Raw genomic sequence first — 17888 nt, forward strand, 5'->3', positions numbered from 1 at the left:
TAATACTAATACAAAATATGAAAATACTATATAATACTAATACAAAACCTGAAAAACATAAATGCTTAAATCCTAAGGCATCAGAAGGAGCGCCCAGGTGCCCTGGGGTGACCCTCCCTGAGCCCAGGCTGGGGCTGATGTGCTCTAGAGGGAGCCACATCTGTCCTTGCTGTCCCAGATGGAGGTCACCATCCTCCCAGGCTTTCCAGGAAAAGAGGGAGTGGCCGAGGCTGGAGTTACTGAGCCTGGACCACCTGGGAAAGAGAGTGCAGCCAGCACTTGTCCTCCACCTCTAGGCACTGCACAGGAAGGATTCAGGGATGCTGAGCTGGTTTTGAGCTCCCCACCACAAAGCTGGCTGTGAAGAAATGGAAGGGCAGGCAAGTAAACGTGCATGTTCTGATATGGAAAAAATGGCTTTTTTTTTTTTTTTTTCAGTCTGCAGCAGAGGTTGGTTCAGGTTACAGCGTTTAGATCTGGACTTGAAGCACTTCAGGGTTTGTGTCTGTTTAGGGATAGGGGAATGCTTTCAGGACTCACACCTAGACCCTGGTTTTGACTGAGTATTGTGCAAATTTTATGTGTTTCTTGCTCTGATGGAGAAAAAAAAAACAGGAGGAAAGAATTATCTCTGTGCAATTGAGAAAAAATATCACATATTTGATATGGGAGGGGGAAATCCTACTCTCTTTAAAGGCAAAGTTGGGAAATAGCAACCTTTTATTTCAAGGAGTCAGATTCATAGAAACTAAAGCCATAAAACACAACAGCAGCCCCCCAAAAACACCACACAAAACCCTCTTGTATTTTATGCCTCCTTTTCTATTTCAGGTCCTCATTTGCCTAATCACTTCTCAGAGGCTGGCAGAGATTTTCCCTGCAGCGCTGGGCTCTGCTGACTGCAGAGACCCTACCTGGCACACTCAGCCAGTGCGTCAGCATTCTGGGTGGAAATGAATGAAAAATCAATCAGGGCAGCTGCAGTGGTAGCATTTTCAACTCTAACCTACTTTGTGCATGGTTTCAACCATTTCATTGTGTGTTCAGTTGTTTTTGTTTTTTTTTTTTTAATGCTAAGTGGATCTGAAGTAAAATTGATCTTCCTTAGTCAGCCTAATAAATGTTTTGTCATCTTTGCTGCTTAGCTCGAGCAGATTTGCCACCCTGACTGCTAAGTTAAGCTGCAGACTTGACTGAAATGCCAAAACCTACAAGAAGATTGTTTTAATCTTGAGAACCTGTCACCAGCAGATTGCATCATGCAGTGGATATAGATAAAGTGATAGAGCTTTGATTGTTTTAATTGTATTTGCAGACCAGAAATAGAGTAGGTCTTGAAAATCAAAAGTACACCAGAACCTCTTTTGAAGCGCAGGTACTGCTTATGTGAGGTCTTGCAAGGAGTTTGGCTTAGGAATATTGGTCTGTGCACTTTCTTTTTATTTTTTTTTCCTTGTTGCATTTCTGCATAGGCAGAGTTAAATATGGATTTGTAGTTTCACTTAGTTAAAGTCCACAATAAAGTGGTCCAATATTCACGCCAAAAAGATTAGCAGCTGTTGTAACTTCTGCCAGCTGAGTGGGTTCCATACATTAACAACAAAAAAAAAACAAAAAAAAAAAAAAAACCAACAAAAAAACCCACAAAAACCTCGTAAGATCACTGCTTTAACAAGTTGAGCAGTGCAACACTGTAAAAGGTTTCCTAAAATTCACAATCCTCTTCTTGTGTGTGATGCCCTTACAGTGAAGAAGATTCTTTTGGCTGTAAAGATGAAGACTCTCCTCTTTCTGGTGCTGATCTCTGCCTGTGGGGCTGAACCTCACCCTGGCAACTCAAGTCTGGAGCATGAAAGAATTGTTCATATTCAAGGTAAGGAAATAAGTGAGAAAATACCAATATCTTCATATTGCTGAGGGAAACAGAATAATGTGCTTAATGATCCTTATTTAACTTTTTTTTATTTTATTTTTACGCTGTCACACTGTTTTTAAAATACTTGTATTGCTGCTGACCAAATGTTTTCTTTTCTGGTTCTGTTGCATTGTTATTTCTCCTAAGAAAAGTAAAAAAAAAGAAAGTTGCACTGTTTAATAGCACTTAGTCACAACCTTGCAAAGGTAGTGAGTAAAGTACAGCATGATTTAAGACAAAGAGAAAAGGCATGCATCCTAAAGTAATAAACAACTGCAGTGGGTTGAAATACTTCAGTTTATTGTAGAATAGATTTGATTTTAAGAGGTCTGCCATACAGAGCTCTCCACAGCACAGATATTTATTGCTGTGGTTCATTTAAAAAGGCTCAGCACATCAGAGACCATAACTGGGCAACATAAACCGGTAAAAAAAAATAAAAAATGTAACTTACCCTGAAAGAAATGTGCCTTTCCTCATACCTTTAATTCACACTAAATATTATCCTGGCCTTCTGCAGAATCCTGTTTGAGTCCCAGAGATTATAGCTGTGGCAGGATTTGAGCCTGCAGCACAATGCAGCTGTTTTTCCAGTCCCAGCTTCAGTCCTTCAGGGTTATCCTGCACAAGAAAAATCAGGGGGTTTATGCAGTAAGGACAGGCAGAATGAACAGGGATTCTCCTGCCCTCACCCCTGCCTCCCCCGAGCCTGGCTAAAATTAATTTTGCAAAATTAAGGAACGCAGAATTACTGCCCCTCCTCTCTCCCTCACTCCCCCTCTCTCTTTTTAAAGTTTGATTTATTTCTCTCAACAGCCAGAAAATCGTGCTGTTTGTGTAAATATAAATTACCAAGCTAGGGCAGGGTACCAGGAAGGGCTGAATGCTCAGGAGTTCACAGGAGAGGCAGAGAAGTTAAAGGCACCCTGTACCTATTAAAGCAGGGATTGTCAAGGTCAGGCAGGGAGTAGCAGACAGCTGCTCTCCCTCTGAGGATGAAGGTCAGAGGAATGTGTTATCAAATGTAAAATGAGCATCTATCACTGCTCTGAGTGATAGATCTTCATGTTACTTGTTTCCCAGGGCAAATTTCGAATCAGATGTCCATGTGTAATAAACACATATTTTGCCTTCCCTTGTGCAATGCAGCTTTTTGTCTCTGAGCTTGAGTTTTTTGGAAAATGAAGTTAGTGCGATATCCAGCACTTTAGTGTAATTCAGGAGTCATGCATGTCAAACAGTTCAAAGCTGACAGAAGCTCCCAGGTGAACCCTTCTCCCTCCCTGTGAAAACTCACCTGTACCTCAAGAGTTTATTCCTTGAAGGAGAGCTGGATAAAGATGTAAATTTGAGTTGTATCACAAACCCTCTCCTCACAAGCTGGTTCAGGCTCTGAAATGCACAGAGCCACAAATCAAAGGGAGTGAGACTGCTGGGGATGTGGCATTTCTGTTTCTGATTTTTGCCATTCCTCTCTGCATTGTGGAGCCCCACCAGGGCTGGGATCACTCTCTGCCCAGTGCTGAAAAAAAAAAAAAATTAAAATTATTAAAAAATCTACACCTGGAGATGGCTGGAGATCAGGGAATGCTGTAGAAGATGTTCAGGTGTTTTTAATCACATTAACAAAACCCAGCATCCCTCTCCACAGCTGAAATCCAGGAGATGTGTGGCTAAGCTCTGCCTGGGAATGCCTTGGAATTACAGAAGGTGTGAAAGGGATTTCCTGAGGCAGAGAAGCAAACTGTGTTATATTCCCCATTCTTTACATCATGTAATCTCCTGTAGGCTGAGTTTTATTTGTTGAAAAACTGGGTTTCAGGTCTTCTCACTGAAAAAGGGTTCTGCACCCTACTTTTCTGACATGGAAAACACCCTCCTAATCCTCCAAGTACGTTTTATGGTCTTATTCTTCTAATGCTGCTATTCTTTGGCTTCCAATAATATTTTTTTTTCTTCTTTGAGGTTCACTTTAAAGCATCAATAACACCATATCCCCACAGCTACCATTTGAGTGTGATTCTTCAAATCCTTCTCCACATGTATCACCTCCTGATTACTGTCCTAATTGGATATTGCCACCTGTTAATATCAGGGTTTCCTCTTTACACTGATTCTCATCTGAATTTTCACTCCCTGAGTGCATCCAGCCAGGACTTTATTCCAGATAAATATTTATTTTATTCCAGATAAAAATCCTCATTTGGCCTCAGCGTTTCTGTTTTCCAGTGTCCATGCTTTGTTCTCCAGACCTTGGATCAAATTTGCTGCTCCCAGCTGTGCTGCAGTGCTGATCAATAGTCTGTGGTGATAGACAGTATTTAGCAGTCTGTCTCCCTCCCTGCCACTTGAAATTAACAACTACAAGCTCTGTATCAAGAATTTTTCATACTAGACCTCAAAAAGCTGAGTGTTGCATTCAGCTTTAAGTGTCATCCTAATTTTTCCACCCTTCTTTCTTCAAATGTTTTAAATGCCCACTCTTCTCCCTTCAGTGCTGCTTGATAAGCCATGTGAAAATTTTATTTATCCAAAAGTCACAATTCCTTATAAGATAAAATTAGTGAAAATATAAGAGCAGTTGTACTGAAGGCAATTCACTGGCCTTTTTTATACATTTTTTTCCACATCATTCAACTCCCTAAGCTCCAAGCAAATGATACCTCACATTCCTCAGCCTTATACATTTCTTTTTGTTACATACCTGATATCAGATTACTCTGACTTTCTTTGGCAAATATCTGCTTAACCTCATCCCTCTTTCTAGTACTGACCCTATTCCTGTTGTTTGAAAGCTTTCCTTACAAATTTGTTCTAAAGTCCTGTTTGCTGCTGAGGTCGGACTGATTAACTGGTTAATGGTTTAATTACTCTCTTTACGTGAATTTGTTGTTTTCCTGCTGTCCAGAAACACTTTAGGTACTGTTCTAAAGTGACAGGTGAGGCCACAGCAGTGCCAGCAGGTCTGGGTGCTCCAATTTTCTGCCCCTCCATCAGTGTGAAATCTCCTGACACCCCCCCTCAAACTGAATACTTGTCAACCAGAACAAACAGCGTTTCATAAATTTGCTATTGTTCTGAAATTATACTTTGCTTTCAAGGACACAGAGCTCTGCTTTTCAAGTGTCCACTCTCTGGAAAAGAGAGTTTTCTTTATTTCTACTAAACGCTTTCCCACTGCAACACTGCAACATACATAACTCTGTGTCTGTGTTCACTTTTAAATATTTCATGCTTTTTCTAGAAATTATTTACTGGTTTCATCAGTAAATGCTGACAGTGTCTGTTCTAGCTCTTGGTTTCTCTCCTTGTTGGTTAATACAGTTAATTTGGACTTAAGTCACAACTTAAACAACTGCAAGACAGTTTTACCTCCCTACTTTTCACAGTGTTTTCAGCTGATTTCCTCTGTCCCAGTTGCTTTTTTAATGCATTTTTTTTCTCCTTGGGTTTTATTCCACTACACACAAAATTCATCAATTTATAAAATTTATATTTTATATGAAAAGCTGCATTTTATGTATTCTGTGGCTTTAATTTCTTTGCTGAAGCCTGTGGTGGATTTCATGGTTTTGCTCTTTTATCCAGGCTGCTTCACCCTCTCCCCTTCCTGCCGTAGTTTGTCATTCCAGTCTCACTTTTGGGGATAAAAAAAATAAAAACCCCAGAAACCCCACATCCCAGAAAAACCCCGAGTGCCTCAGGGAGACACCAGTTTCACTCTTCAGAAAAACCCACAGCCACAAATGAAATAATCTGGCAAGTGTAAAAATGGGGCTGAAGTGTCCCCACACCACATGGACACCCACGAGAAAACAACATTTCCCCCAGCACAGCAATGCAATTAGAAACTCAGATTTTTCTCCTGAACACCTGCAAAGTCTCCCTGAGTTTTGAGAGAGGATGGCTCCTTTCAGTGCTCATTTTGTCCATCTCCCTGAGCTGCTCGTGGTGCTGCCCACTGACCGATTATCCAAAAAAATTACAGGGCTCCCCTCAGAGATAAATTATCCAAAAAAATACAGGCTCTCCCCTGGGTGTAGCTGCTCTGAAAAATAATCAGAGTGGACTAAGCCACCACAGTAATTCCTGAGTTAATTACCTAAAGAGAGCCAAACCTTTAACGCTATTCCAGCTTGCTGAGGCTGTAGAAGCACAAGAAAAGGCAGAGATGGGAACAGAAAATTTGGTTTGTGGAGCATCAAATTTAACATTTTAGCTTTCCTCTGAACATAAGAAATTCATATTCATATTCATTCATTTTGGTGTGTTTGAGGTGAAAGTATGCACCCCTTTGCCTGTCAAGATCCCTGCACAGATTTATTTATGCATTCCCAAAAAATATTTCAGCAAGGAACAAACAGAAAACTTTTTAATGCTGCAAAATTGGAGCGAGCAAACAAACAACAAAAAACCCCTAAGCACACACAAATGAGCCAAATCAGTTAACCAATAACAAAAGCAGGGGAAATCTTTGTCCAGCTCTTTCTGCAGTATAATGGGTTTTATTTGCAGCCCACTTCTTTTCCTTCTAACCAAGTCAGCACCAACAGAGAGTAAGAATCTGAACAGTTTCTGGGCCAGTCAAAAACCTCATAAAAGATTAAATGCACTGCTCATCTGACCTCTTAATTTATTTCTTATCTGCTCAAGATAATCTTGATTATCTTCATGCTTTTCATGCTTTTCCACTTTACTTTTGACTTCTTTCCACCTTTCTGCATTTTTCCATTTTCCATGACACTGACGTTTCTTTCCATTTCCTTGCCTTTGTGTTTTCTGCTTTATGTTTGGCTTTTTATTGTTGTTATGGGTTTTTTTTTCTTGCCCTTTTGTTTTTGCCATTCAGGACAATTTTGATGGTGCCACGACATATTTTGCTGTCTCTTGTTGCAATTTTCTTTGATTTCCACAAAGTCAAAGCTTTTCCTTTGATTTCCACACAACCTGCTTCCCTCCTCAGATCATGGCCTGTTGGAACTGCAGGGGATAGAAAAGTCAGGAGAGAGCAGAAATTCCACCTCCAGAAATTCCACAGAAATCAACAAAAAAAAAAATCCCAAAAAACAAACAAACAAACAAAAAAAAACCCCACAAAAAACAAAAAACCAAACCCAACCCCCCAAAAATACAAAAACCAAAAAAAACCCATGAAAACAAAAATATTCTTTATTTGAAGGCACCCTGGACCTGCATCTTCTGGAGCAGACCTTAACTGATGAGCGCCAGGTTATCTGGGTTATTAAAAAAATATATAATTACAGAAGGGTTGGCGTGGAACATGAATTTAAATCATTAATTTGCCTTTGCTGGTTACGTCAGTGGAATTCCACATTTATAAATAGCATTTGGGGGTGATTAAGGGACTGGAAGGGCTCCATGCAGTTTCTGTGCGATATTTTGGTTTTGTCAAACGGTCCTCATGCCACCCATGAAGATTTACTTCTGTGAGGAAGGAGAGCAGAGACTTTGCCTTGATTTCTGTTCTGCTCTGCTCTGCGACACCTGATCTCCATGAAATTTATCTACACCCAAGCAAAACACACTTAGAAGTTATTTGAGGCAATAATTTAGGAGAGATGAAGTTTGTTATTTCCCTGATGGTTTTATGTGCTCTCAGGTCTCCTAGAAACCTAAACCTGAGTTAATATGTCCTCTTTAACAATTCCTTCCCCAAGCTGAGGAGATGGAATCAGCTGAAAAATGTTTTATCTCCGCCTGGTAATGTCTTTTTTACAAAGACTGATTTCTTCTCTGTTATATATAAACCAGCTTTACTATTTTTTAGCTGTACTATTATTTGGAATCTGAAGCTTCTAAATAAGATTTATCTAGCATTTCTCTTACCAGTTTTATATCAAAACTTGAAAGTGTGTTGGGGGTGTTCTGTCCTGTCTCTTCAGAGGGAGGTGGATCCTTGTCTTTTCTTTCTCATGACACAGCAAATCTTCATTAGATCTTGAGCCAAAAAAAAAAAAAAAACAAACATATATTACCACTCCTGCAGATGATATATAAAAGACTATAGATTTTTTCCCCCCCAAAAGCAGAAGGAAAAAGGCAATTAGTTAAAATACAAATAGAAAAAATGTGCGCTATGTGCAAAACATGTGTGTGATTCTCCCTCATGTTTTCCCTCAGTATTCTTTGAGTGATACACCCATACAAGAGTTCATCAATACTGCACTCCTCTACATATTACAGAAAACTGGAACCATTTTTGTCACAGAAAATACTTATTAACTTTAAGTAGCATTTTAGATTTTAAAAAAAATTGAGCGTAACAACTTGCCACTGCTGTGGGAACAGTGAGGATATTTTAGCATAAGGTCAAATCCCTGGAAACACTACAGGTAAGCCAGAAACAACTCTGTTCATTTAAAACATAATGGCACAGGATAATATTAAGCTAGGGGCTTGCTAAAAGTGTGGAACATTTAGGGAATACATTAATTTATCTGACAAAAACACTTCTATAAAGCCATCATAATGGCTTATGATTTTGTTTTTCCTGTCTGTAAAAATGCACATCTTTTCCTCCACTGTAAATTTGCGAGGCACTCCATGAAAATGCTGGAATAATCGATTTTTGTGGCCAGCTCAGCATAGGACTGTGGATACTCCTGGTGGATAAAGCAGACAAAGGTGTTTGCCAAGGGTTGTGGAGTGACTCATCCTCTCTGCCCCACATTGTGTTCTTAGCCCCCTCCAAGCCTGGCTTGCCACCATCCTGGCGTGCAAAACCCAGTTAAGGGAGGAAAATAAGAAAAGGAAGCCAGGAGAAAACCCCACAGCAAAAGTTTAGTTAAAACACACCAAAAGAGAGGCAAAAAGCCACAAAAACCAAAACCAAACCAAACCAAAAAAAAAAAAAAAAACCAAACCAAAACCAAAAAACCCCAAAAAACAAAAAAAAACCAACAAAAAAACATTAAAAGCCCCAAAAAAGCTCAAAAAAACCCCAAAACAAACAAACAAAAAAGAAAACAAAAACAACAAAAAAACCTCACAAAAAACCCAAAACACAAAAAAAACCAACCAAACAAAAGCCAAAACCTAAACAAAACAAACTCCAAGAAACAACCCAAAACACAAAAAACTCAACCAAACAACCAAAAAATAAACATAAAAAAAAAACCAAACAAAAAACAAAACAAAAAAGCACCAAAAAACCCCCAAAATATCACAACCCAACCCAACAATCAGACCACAACTGAAATGACAAACAAAACCTTAAAGCATGCCCAGCAGTAAAATTTGGAGCTAAACCAATAAGGCAGCAGGTGAGGCTGAAGTGAGAGCTCCAGCAGAGCAAATCCCCCTTGCTGTCCTTGAAATGGGCACCTTGAAATGGGACCAACACCAGGGCTAGGAATGGACAAAGCAATGACCACCAGAGCAGGAGTGCTCATTGTGCAGCCCTCAGGCTGGGGGAGCAGAGAGGAGGATGAGGAGGAGGAGGATGAGGAGGATGAGGAGGATGAGGAGGATGAGGAGGAGGACAGAACAGGTGCTCAGCCTGTGCCTTTTCATTTAAAGTAGCAAAATATCCTTTCCCTTTCAGCTCATACCAGATTTGGCACCGCTGAGATACAGCAAAGCCAGCCCAAAAATCAACTTTTTGAGTGAGTTTTGGTTCCTGCTCAGCAGCCTTTCCCTGCAGCCTGGGGAAAGCAGCTCCCAGAGTTGTGCTCTGTCCCAGGCAAGCTCTGTTCCCTGTGCTGCCTTTGCCATCCTTCCAACTGCTCCAAGAGGATTAGCAAAAGGCCACAATCTGTCAGAATCAACAGCAAGGAAGCAGGAGTGGGAAAAAAATTCTGCAAATTAGTCACCAGTGGGGCCTGGTTCTGTGCTAACAGCTTGGCTGCTGCCTGCCTGACCATGCAAAATGTGCCTGGAAGGGTGGAAAGCCCCACCTGGGAAATCTTTGTCCTCCCAGTTCTGCCCTTGGAGCTGAGTCCAGATATCACCAGCCGGGGTCTCTGCACAAACCCCAAACAGGACAGGGCTGCTGGGAACGTGCCTGGAGCTGTTTGATTTCCCACCATCAGCCTCATTCCATGGCCATGGCAATGGGAAGATGCCACCAGCTCACATCCCAGGCAGCAGACACAGAACTCAATGTCACAACTCACTCTAGGAGTTTTTTGCCCAATCCCACAAAGCAAAAGCACATTGACAGTGTTTATATCTGTACAGTAAATATTCTATATTGACAGTAGTTCTGTCCAATCACTATAAGCACAGGTACCTGTGGTTAAACAGTGCTTGCTTATTTCAAATGCAATACCTGCTTGTGAGCCTTGAAACACAATGCACAGAGCTCCATTATTAAGCTTCAAACTTCCTAATATCTTGCTAGATAAACTTTCTGTAGCTTAGGGAGTTATTCTAGACAAGCATGAATACACAGACCATTGCTCTATTTGTCCTTGCTTTTCTACTTTTTAAATAATTTTTCTGCTGCCCAATCTCATGGCTGCTGCTCAGCTCCAATCACAGTTCTGCTGTCTCTGGGGCCTGCCTTCTGCTGCTCTCCCAAAACCCTCTGATTTTGTGGATTCCCACCCCCAGAGGCAGCCACCAGGGTGTTGCCACCTCTGTCCCCAGCAGAAGGAGCAGCTGGGAGCTGCCCAGCTCTGCTCTTGCACCACCTGAGGTTCAGGAGTGGCACACCTGAGCTGCCTTGTCCCCAGCCACGATGCAAACTGTGCTGTTTGCAAGGACAACTCCTCAACGAGGGTCAAACCCTCTCTAATCCAGGGGTTTCAGAGTTCACAGCTGTTTGTCTGCTCACCTCACAAGTTCTCTGCTGGCATTTCTGAAGGGAGCAGTTCTGGGGAAGTGTTATCCCCCTCAAATGACCACACCTGGGTGTCCCGTCCTTTCTCCTTCTTGCAATCACCTTCCAGATATTCCTGCCACGTAGAGACAGAAATAATTTTATTTACAAGGACCAGCCTTGTCAGAATGCCCATGAGGGGAGCAGCCAGGGAGCTAAAACCCTTCAAACCAGTGTTTCCTCCATCTCCCATCGCTGTTTCACAAGAGATCAGTCCTTGTTTCACTAAGACAACCCAGGAAGAAGAATGCATTGCTCATTTGAGCTCAGCAGTAAAACCACAGACAATCACATATTTTAAATGAAGGGATTCTGTTTTGCCCCCTGTTTGGTTTCTTGGGGGCTTGGGGTTTTTTTAAATTTGTCAGCTCCTGGAAGAGCGGGACCATTCATTGTGCCATACTCCCAAAAATGTTCAGTTTAGGTAGATTTGGCCCTGGCTCTCACTGGCTGCTGGATAATGAAGACCTCTAGGCCTCTTGCCAAACCCCTGTCATTTCATTTTCAGTCCCAAGTCTCCCTGCTGCCTAAGCTGTGCCTCATTCCCCAGCCTGACATCTGCTTTTCCTCAAAAGGCAGAGATCCTTCTTCCTCCTCTCCCAGATCTGGGAGAAGCAGCAGCAGCAATGTCATTTCTGCCTCACTGTCGTTCCAGTGAGAAGGGCACATCACCCCATTTTCTGAAAAAAAAAAAAAAAGAACTGGATTTTGGAAAACTTGGGAGTGGAGGCACATTTCAAGAGTCACATCTCTCTTGGAACCTCCAGGGTCAAAGGCGATATTCCAGGATGAGAAAAGCCATCCTTTTCCTTTCCTTTCCTTTCCTTTCCTTTCCTTTCCTTTCCTTTCCTTTCCTTTCCTTTCCTTTCCTTTCCTTTCCTTTCCTTTCCTTTCCTTTCCTTTCCTTTCCTTTCCTTTCCTTTCCTTTCCTTTCCTTTCCTTTCCTTTCCTTTCCTTTCCTTTCCTTTCCTTTCCTTTCCTTTCCTTTCCTCTCTCCTCTCCTTCCTTTTCCTTTTCCTTTTCCTTTTCCTTTTCCTTTTCCTTTTCCTTTTCCTTTTCCTTTTCCTTTTCCTTTTCCTTTTCCTTTTCCTTTTCCTTTTCCTTTTCCTTTTCCTGACCTTCCTGAAATTCTTCCCTGAACTTTTCTTTCCCTCCCTCCCCTTTTTCTTCCCTTTCCTTCACCTTCCCCTTTCCTTTCCCTTTTCCTTTCTCCTCTTTTTCCTTTTCTCTTTCCTTTCCTTTTTTTCCCTTTTCTTTTCCCTTTCCTTTTTCCTTTCCTTTTTTTCCCTTTCCCTTTCCCTTCTCCTTTCCCTTTCCCCTTTCCTGTTTCCTTTCCCCTTTCCCTTCCTTTTTTTTCTTTCTTTTTCCCTTTCCTTTCCATTTCCTTTTCCCTTACATTTTTTTCCTTTTCCCTTTCCTTTTTTCTCCTTTCCTTTTCCCTTTCCTTTTTCCTTTCCCAGGCTACCATCCCCTCTATCTCTTTACACCTGCTCAGACTCAGCTCGTGGCTGCTGCAGAGGGCCAGAGGAGGTGGGAGGCAGCCAGCAGGGAGGAACATCCCCAAATTAGGGTGCTGCTGCTGGAGTCAGAGGTGACAGTGCTCTGGGCAAGCCTCCAGGCCCTGCTGGCACAGCCACAGTTGTTAGAAAGAGTGAGCATTAACAGCCTGAGTCACAGCCTCCCAGCCCTTTCTGCTAAATATTTATTAACCTATTTCAGTACTAAAAGCCCAACATAGCTGAGCTCTGAGTCAGATTTCTTGGTAATAACCACCCCAAAGCATAACATTTCTCCTCCCAAGGTGGACAGAGCACTGTGGAACGTCTTTGTCCCCAAAGGAAACAGGAACATTTGCAGACTAACTGTGCTGGCTGTCTTCACTTTCCTCCTCCTCCTCCTCCTCCTCCTCCTCCTGTGGAAACTGCTGGTAAAGCTTTCCATGGTGCCTTGCCTCAGATCACCTCTCTCCTCGGATGCTCTCCTCGGGAATGGATTATTGGAGCATCCCTGAGCCTCTGGAAAGGAGGGCAGTGAAAAAGAACATCATTTAAAAGGGGCTGTAGGCGACCTCCTCTGCAGCTTTGTTTTTTCACCAGGCAGGAAGGTCTCTCACCCTGGCAAAACACCTCGCAGCACTCAAATTTGCTCATTCTCGAGGAAGCTGGAGCCCTGACCAGTGCAGAGAGCAGCAATGCTTTGGGCACAGCACCTCCCAGCAAAGAGCTGCACCTTTGGGATACCTGTTTTCCCCAAGCAGAAGCCTGGGACTGTCTGGAAGGATCCAAAAGAATCTCCCTGAAGGCCCCTCATGCTGTGGGCACACCACAGATTCCTGCAGTGCTGTGGACAGACGGCTGGAGGGGTGGGGATAGACACACCGCATCCATCCCAGTCCTTCCCTCCTCCAGCCACCCACATCTCCCTGGCTGATGACATTTTTTCATCAGTTCTGTCTGAACCAACCCAGAAAATTGCTGCTAGCCTTCACAGGGCCACCCTCTCAGCAGCCTCTGTGGTTTTTTGGGAGCTCACCCACAGGTTTTTCTGGATTCTGAGAGAGCCAGGTCGAGGTTCGGAGCAGGGAATCGCAATTTTGGGTGGCCACATCGACCTGATGAACATGCACAGGGGGCTGCAAAGTCTCTTTTCACAGCCTGTGAGTGCAGAGGGAGGTTGGTGATTTATTGGGGGTTTTGGTCTCAGGGGTCAAGGACAGCAAACCCAATGGGAGCGCTGAGCTTGCTCAGCCAGTTTTGCAAACTTCGCATGAGGAACGAGGCAGGAGGTACTGAAAGGAGGCAAAACTCTCACTTTTGGGTACGTCTGCTGACTAGCACACGAAATCTGCATTTCCCAGGGTTTTCCCAAGGCAGCACAGCCTGCAAAATCCCCAGAGACTCAGGGCTGGAAGAGAGCACCTGCCCCAGCCGACTGTCCTAAGCAAAATTATTTCACAGGGCAACATCTGCTGCTAGAGGGAAGGAAAGTGGGAAACCTGGGGTGAGGAGGGGAGGAGACAGGCAGTCACATACAGGTTTGCATGAAAAGTGTGATCAAAATATAAAAGATAAAGCAGTGACAAGTTTTAAGGAGGAAAAAACCACATTGGGATGATGAAGAGGGTGGGCAGCGGAGGAACAGATTTTACTGGACTTCCTTACTCTGGTCAGAAGAGGAACTTACACTCAAAAGTTAGAATAAAATACAGATAAAAATGCCTAAAATATCTACTTTAGAATTTTGCTGACACTTTTCATGTCAGTATAAATTATACCGTTTGGTGCATTGATGGTTTTTCTGCTTTGTGAGTGGGATTCTCTGCATCCCAGACTGTGAGGAGCTCTGTGTGTTGCTGCCTGAATAAGCAGAATTCCTCCAGAAAAACTGAATTATGAAAATAAAAAATAAAGCATTGATATACAACTCTTGAACAAGGAAAATATGGAAATGTGTGTTGGAGCCTTTTATGGGTGATGGCATTCATTCATCAGCAATAAAACTCTGTAAATCTATTTACACAACTCACTCTTCATGAGTGTAGGACAGTCTCTGCCTGTGTGAGGGGCACTGAGATGCTTTGTGCACAAATAATTAAATAATAAATTAGAATATTTAATATATATATATTATAATTTTTAATATTTTGTTATCATAATTAAATAATAATGACAAATAATTATTTATAACTGGTTTATAAACCTTATACTGAACAGGTCCAAAATGATTGCAGGGTAGTGATCCTGCAGCTGCAGCTGGTGAAGGCTGATCTAGAGTAGAGGCTGGACAGAGCTAAAGAATAGAGATTTATTGAAAAGATCTCCTCAATGGATGCACCTTGGGCAGCACAAGAGCCCAGCCAGGGCTGCAGCCATGATGAACCAAAATGGTCCCAAAATGCACGTCCGGGCACGGGGTCTCTCCCCCTTTGATCAGTTCTGCTCCATTTGCATCTTGCAGTTCATTGTGCCATTCCAGCTTTAGCCCATGTTTTTCTCCTTTTTAGCCCTTGTTTTTCTCTCTTTGATTTACTGTTGTTGATAATTTTTGGGCCAGGAGCTTGTAACTGTTGTCTTTGGTCAAGCTGGAAAAGGAATTCCTTTTTTTCCTTTTCCGAGGAAAAGGAAAAAACAAGTTCAAGGAATCGTTTTCCTTTTCCTCCCTACCCTGGGAGGAGAACTTGCTAACACTAAACATGAAGCTCAGAGCTACACACTAAAGCAGCACAGAATCTGAAAAATACAAGAACTAAAACTTAAGACACCAACAGATTGACCCATTCTGTAAAAGGAAGACTGCAAACCAATTCCTGGAGAGTGGGTTGTCACAGACATATTTTATGAAAAAATCCTTTTGTTAGGATCTTTTCTCCTGAGAAGCTGGGAAGCTTCAGCTTCTCCATGTTTTGCTGCTCTGGAATGTGATTTGGAGAATTGTTTACCCAGCATGTGAATTGTTTTTAATTAATGGCCAATCACAACCACCTGTGTCGAGGCTGTGAGCAGTCACAAGATTTTGTTATCATTCTATTCTTTTCTTTCACTAGCTTTCTGATGTCTCTTTTCCTTTAGTATAATCTCAGTATATAATTTTCTTTTAATGCAATATATATCATAAAATAATAAATCAGCCTTCTGAAACACGGAGACAAGACCTTCATCCCTTTCCTCATCCTGGGACCCCTGCGAACACCTCGATTTTATTATCATTCTATTCTTTTCTTTTCCTAGCCTTCTGATGTCTCTTTTCTCTTTTCTTTTAGTATAGTCTTAGTATATCATTTTCTTTTAATACAATATATATCATAAAATAATAAATCAGCCTTCTGAAACACGGAGGCAAGATCCTCATCTCTTCCCTTGTCCTGGCATCCCTGTGAACACCACCACAGCAGGTGTTGGGTTTTGTTTGTTTGTTTGTTTTTTTTTTTTACCTTTTCCTCCTTAAATCCCACAGAAAACGGGCCCCGTCTCCTGGTGGTAGCAGAGCAAGCCAAGATCTTCTCCCACCGCGGCGGCAACGTGACGCTGCCGTGCAAGTTCTACCACGAGCACTCCTCCACTGCTGCCGGCTCAGGAACACACAAAATCCGCGTCAAGTGGACCAAACTCACCTACGATTACCTCAAGGAGGTGGACGTGTTCGTGGCCATGGGGCACCACAGGAAGAGCTACGGGGGCTACCAGGGCAGGGTGTCCCTGCGGGAGAGCAGCGAGAACGACGCCTCGCTCGTCATCACCAACATCAGGCTGGAGGACTACGGCAGGTACAAGTGCGAGGTGATCGAGGGGCTGGAGGATGACACGGCGGTGGTGACCCTCAATTTGGAAGGTAGGTGACGGCCTGGGACGTGCCTTGAGTGGGATTGATGTGGTGTTAGGGAATTCCTGGGGGTTTTTTTCCCTCCTGCTGATGTTACATTATCAGATGATGAATTATCGCTGACGTTGCGTTATTGGTGATGTTATCACTGATTTTGTCTTATCACTCTGATTTTGTGTTACCACTGAGTGTGCCACCTCTGGTTTTGTGTGTTATCAGTGATAACAGCAAGCTGAGGAAGCAGGATTCATTGTGCTCTGGGGAATCTTGGCCTGACCACAATCATAAATTGGAACATCGTCCAGGCTACTATAACTTACACTGGCCTACAGCATATCCAAATTCCAGCCAGACCTGGTGTGAGAGGAGCCAAGAAAGGATGAGCAAACACAGTGTTGGGAGTTCCATGTGTTTTTGATTTTCTCCTGTCATTTTGCATAAGCAGCTGCATCTTTTTACCTAGGTGAAATTATATCAAATTCCCCCCCAACGTTAATTTTACGAAACTTCGGGATATTTTAGATGATCAAGCGAATGCAAATCTTCTTTTAAGGATAAAAATGTTACAGTAGTTACCGAGAGACAGTGGGTTTGCATTTTTCCAGCCTTATAATCAGATAAATTAGTTCTTTACTTTGTCTGCCATTCCTACATGTAGTGCTAGTCATTTTCTTCAGCACTATTCTTGAAAACAGTAGAGTTAAAAAGTAATGAAACAGGTTTAAAGAGGACAAAATTTCAGCTTCCCTTACCTCTTATGCAATTCAGATACATTTTATGTGTTCCAATACACGTAAAATAGTGTTCGACCCTTTCTTTTTTTTCCCAAAGTACTGCACTGAACACAGAAGTAAACAAAAAGTTTCATGAGGACATATCACATACTCTAACACTCACCAGCAAGTGTATGCCAGAGGGACCCTGAGAGAGGGAGAGGGAAAAGAAAAAAAAAAAAGAGAGAAAAAGAGGAAAAGAGAAAGTGGGGAAAGGGGTGGAAACAAAAAAAGGAGGAAAAAAGGAAAGGGAAAATGGAGAAAGGGAGAAAGGAGGAAAGCAGAAGGAGAAAAGGAAATGAAAAAGCAGAAAATAAAAGGGAAAAGGAGGAAAAGAAGGAAGGAAGGAAGTGGCGGAAGGAAGGAAGTGGCGGAAGGAAGGAAGGAAGGAAGTGGCGGAAGGAAGGAAGGAAGGAAGGAAGTGGCGGAAGGAAGGAAGTGGCGGAAGGAAGGAAGTGGCGGAAGGAAGTGGCGGAAGGAAGGAAGGAAGGAAGGAAGGAAGGAAGGAAGGAAGGAAGGAAGGAAGGAAGGAAGGAAGGAAGGAAGGAAGGAAGGAAGGAAGGAAAAGGAAAAGGAAAAGGAAAAGGAAAAGGAAAAGGAAAAGGAAAAGGAAAAGGAAAAGGAAAAGGAAAAGGAAAAGGAAAAGGGGAAAAGGGGAAAAAGGATACAGCTGCCCTGCACAATAAGAATGTCTGAGTGGTTCTTGGAACCAAGGAAACATAATGGGCTTATTTTACTTCTTTACATCTATTCTTCCATTGCTGGCTGGAGGCCACAGAAACTTCCCCTTTTGGATTGCAGGAAAACCCTGCCCAGTTTCCACGCCAGTGGGGTAGTGCGTGTAGGTTGTTCCACCCCACATAATTCATCTTTAACAAGAATGGACCCTGTTCTTTTCAAACTTATGAGATAAAGAGAACTGGACACTTACACGTTTAGCTTCAGTTCTCTAAAGCAGTTATGAGTGAAGACAGAAATCAGCTGGAGGATAAAAATCTTTGGTTTTCTCTGCTGACCCCAAACTCTCATGTGTTCAGCC

General features: G+C 42.4%; 1 protein-coding gene across 3 annotated transcripts in view; it reads left to right on the top strand.

The window, feature by feature from the left end:
• Positions 1 to 941: 941 nt before the first annotated feature.
• The window catches only part of HAPLN1 (hyaluronan and proteoglycan link protein 1), a 35215-nt gene continuing 18268 nt past the window's right edge, over positions 942 to 17888 (top strand). The window contains exons 1-3 of one of the 3 annotated variants that reach the window (XM_071455138.1): positions 942 to 1873; positions 3296 to 3298; positions 15711 to 16085. In XM_071455138.1, coding sequence (XP_071311239.1) covers positions 1774 to 1873; positions 3296 to 3298; positions 15711 to 16085 — 478 coding nt within the window. In that variant the 5' untranslated portion in view covers positions 942 to 1773. Of the gene's footprint in view, positions 1874 to 3295; positions 3299 to 3622; positions 3626 to 15710; positions 16086 to 17888 lie in introns of all 3 variants that reach the window. The other 2 variants (XM_071455137.1, XM_071455136.1) reach the window with 2 other exon arrangements.

The sequence above is a fragment of the Agelaius tricolor genome, unplaced genomic scaffold (genome assembly GCF_023055355.1).
Source record: "Agelaius tricolor isolate 1412-34295 unplaced genomic scaffold, bAgeTri1.0.p SCAF_44, whole genome shotgun sequence".
NCBI classification, from domain to species: domain Eukaryota; kingdom Metazoa; phylum Chordata; class Aves; order Passeriformes; family Icteridae; genus Agelaius; species Agelaius tricolor.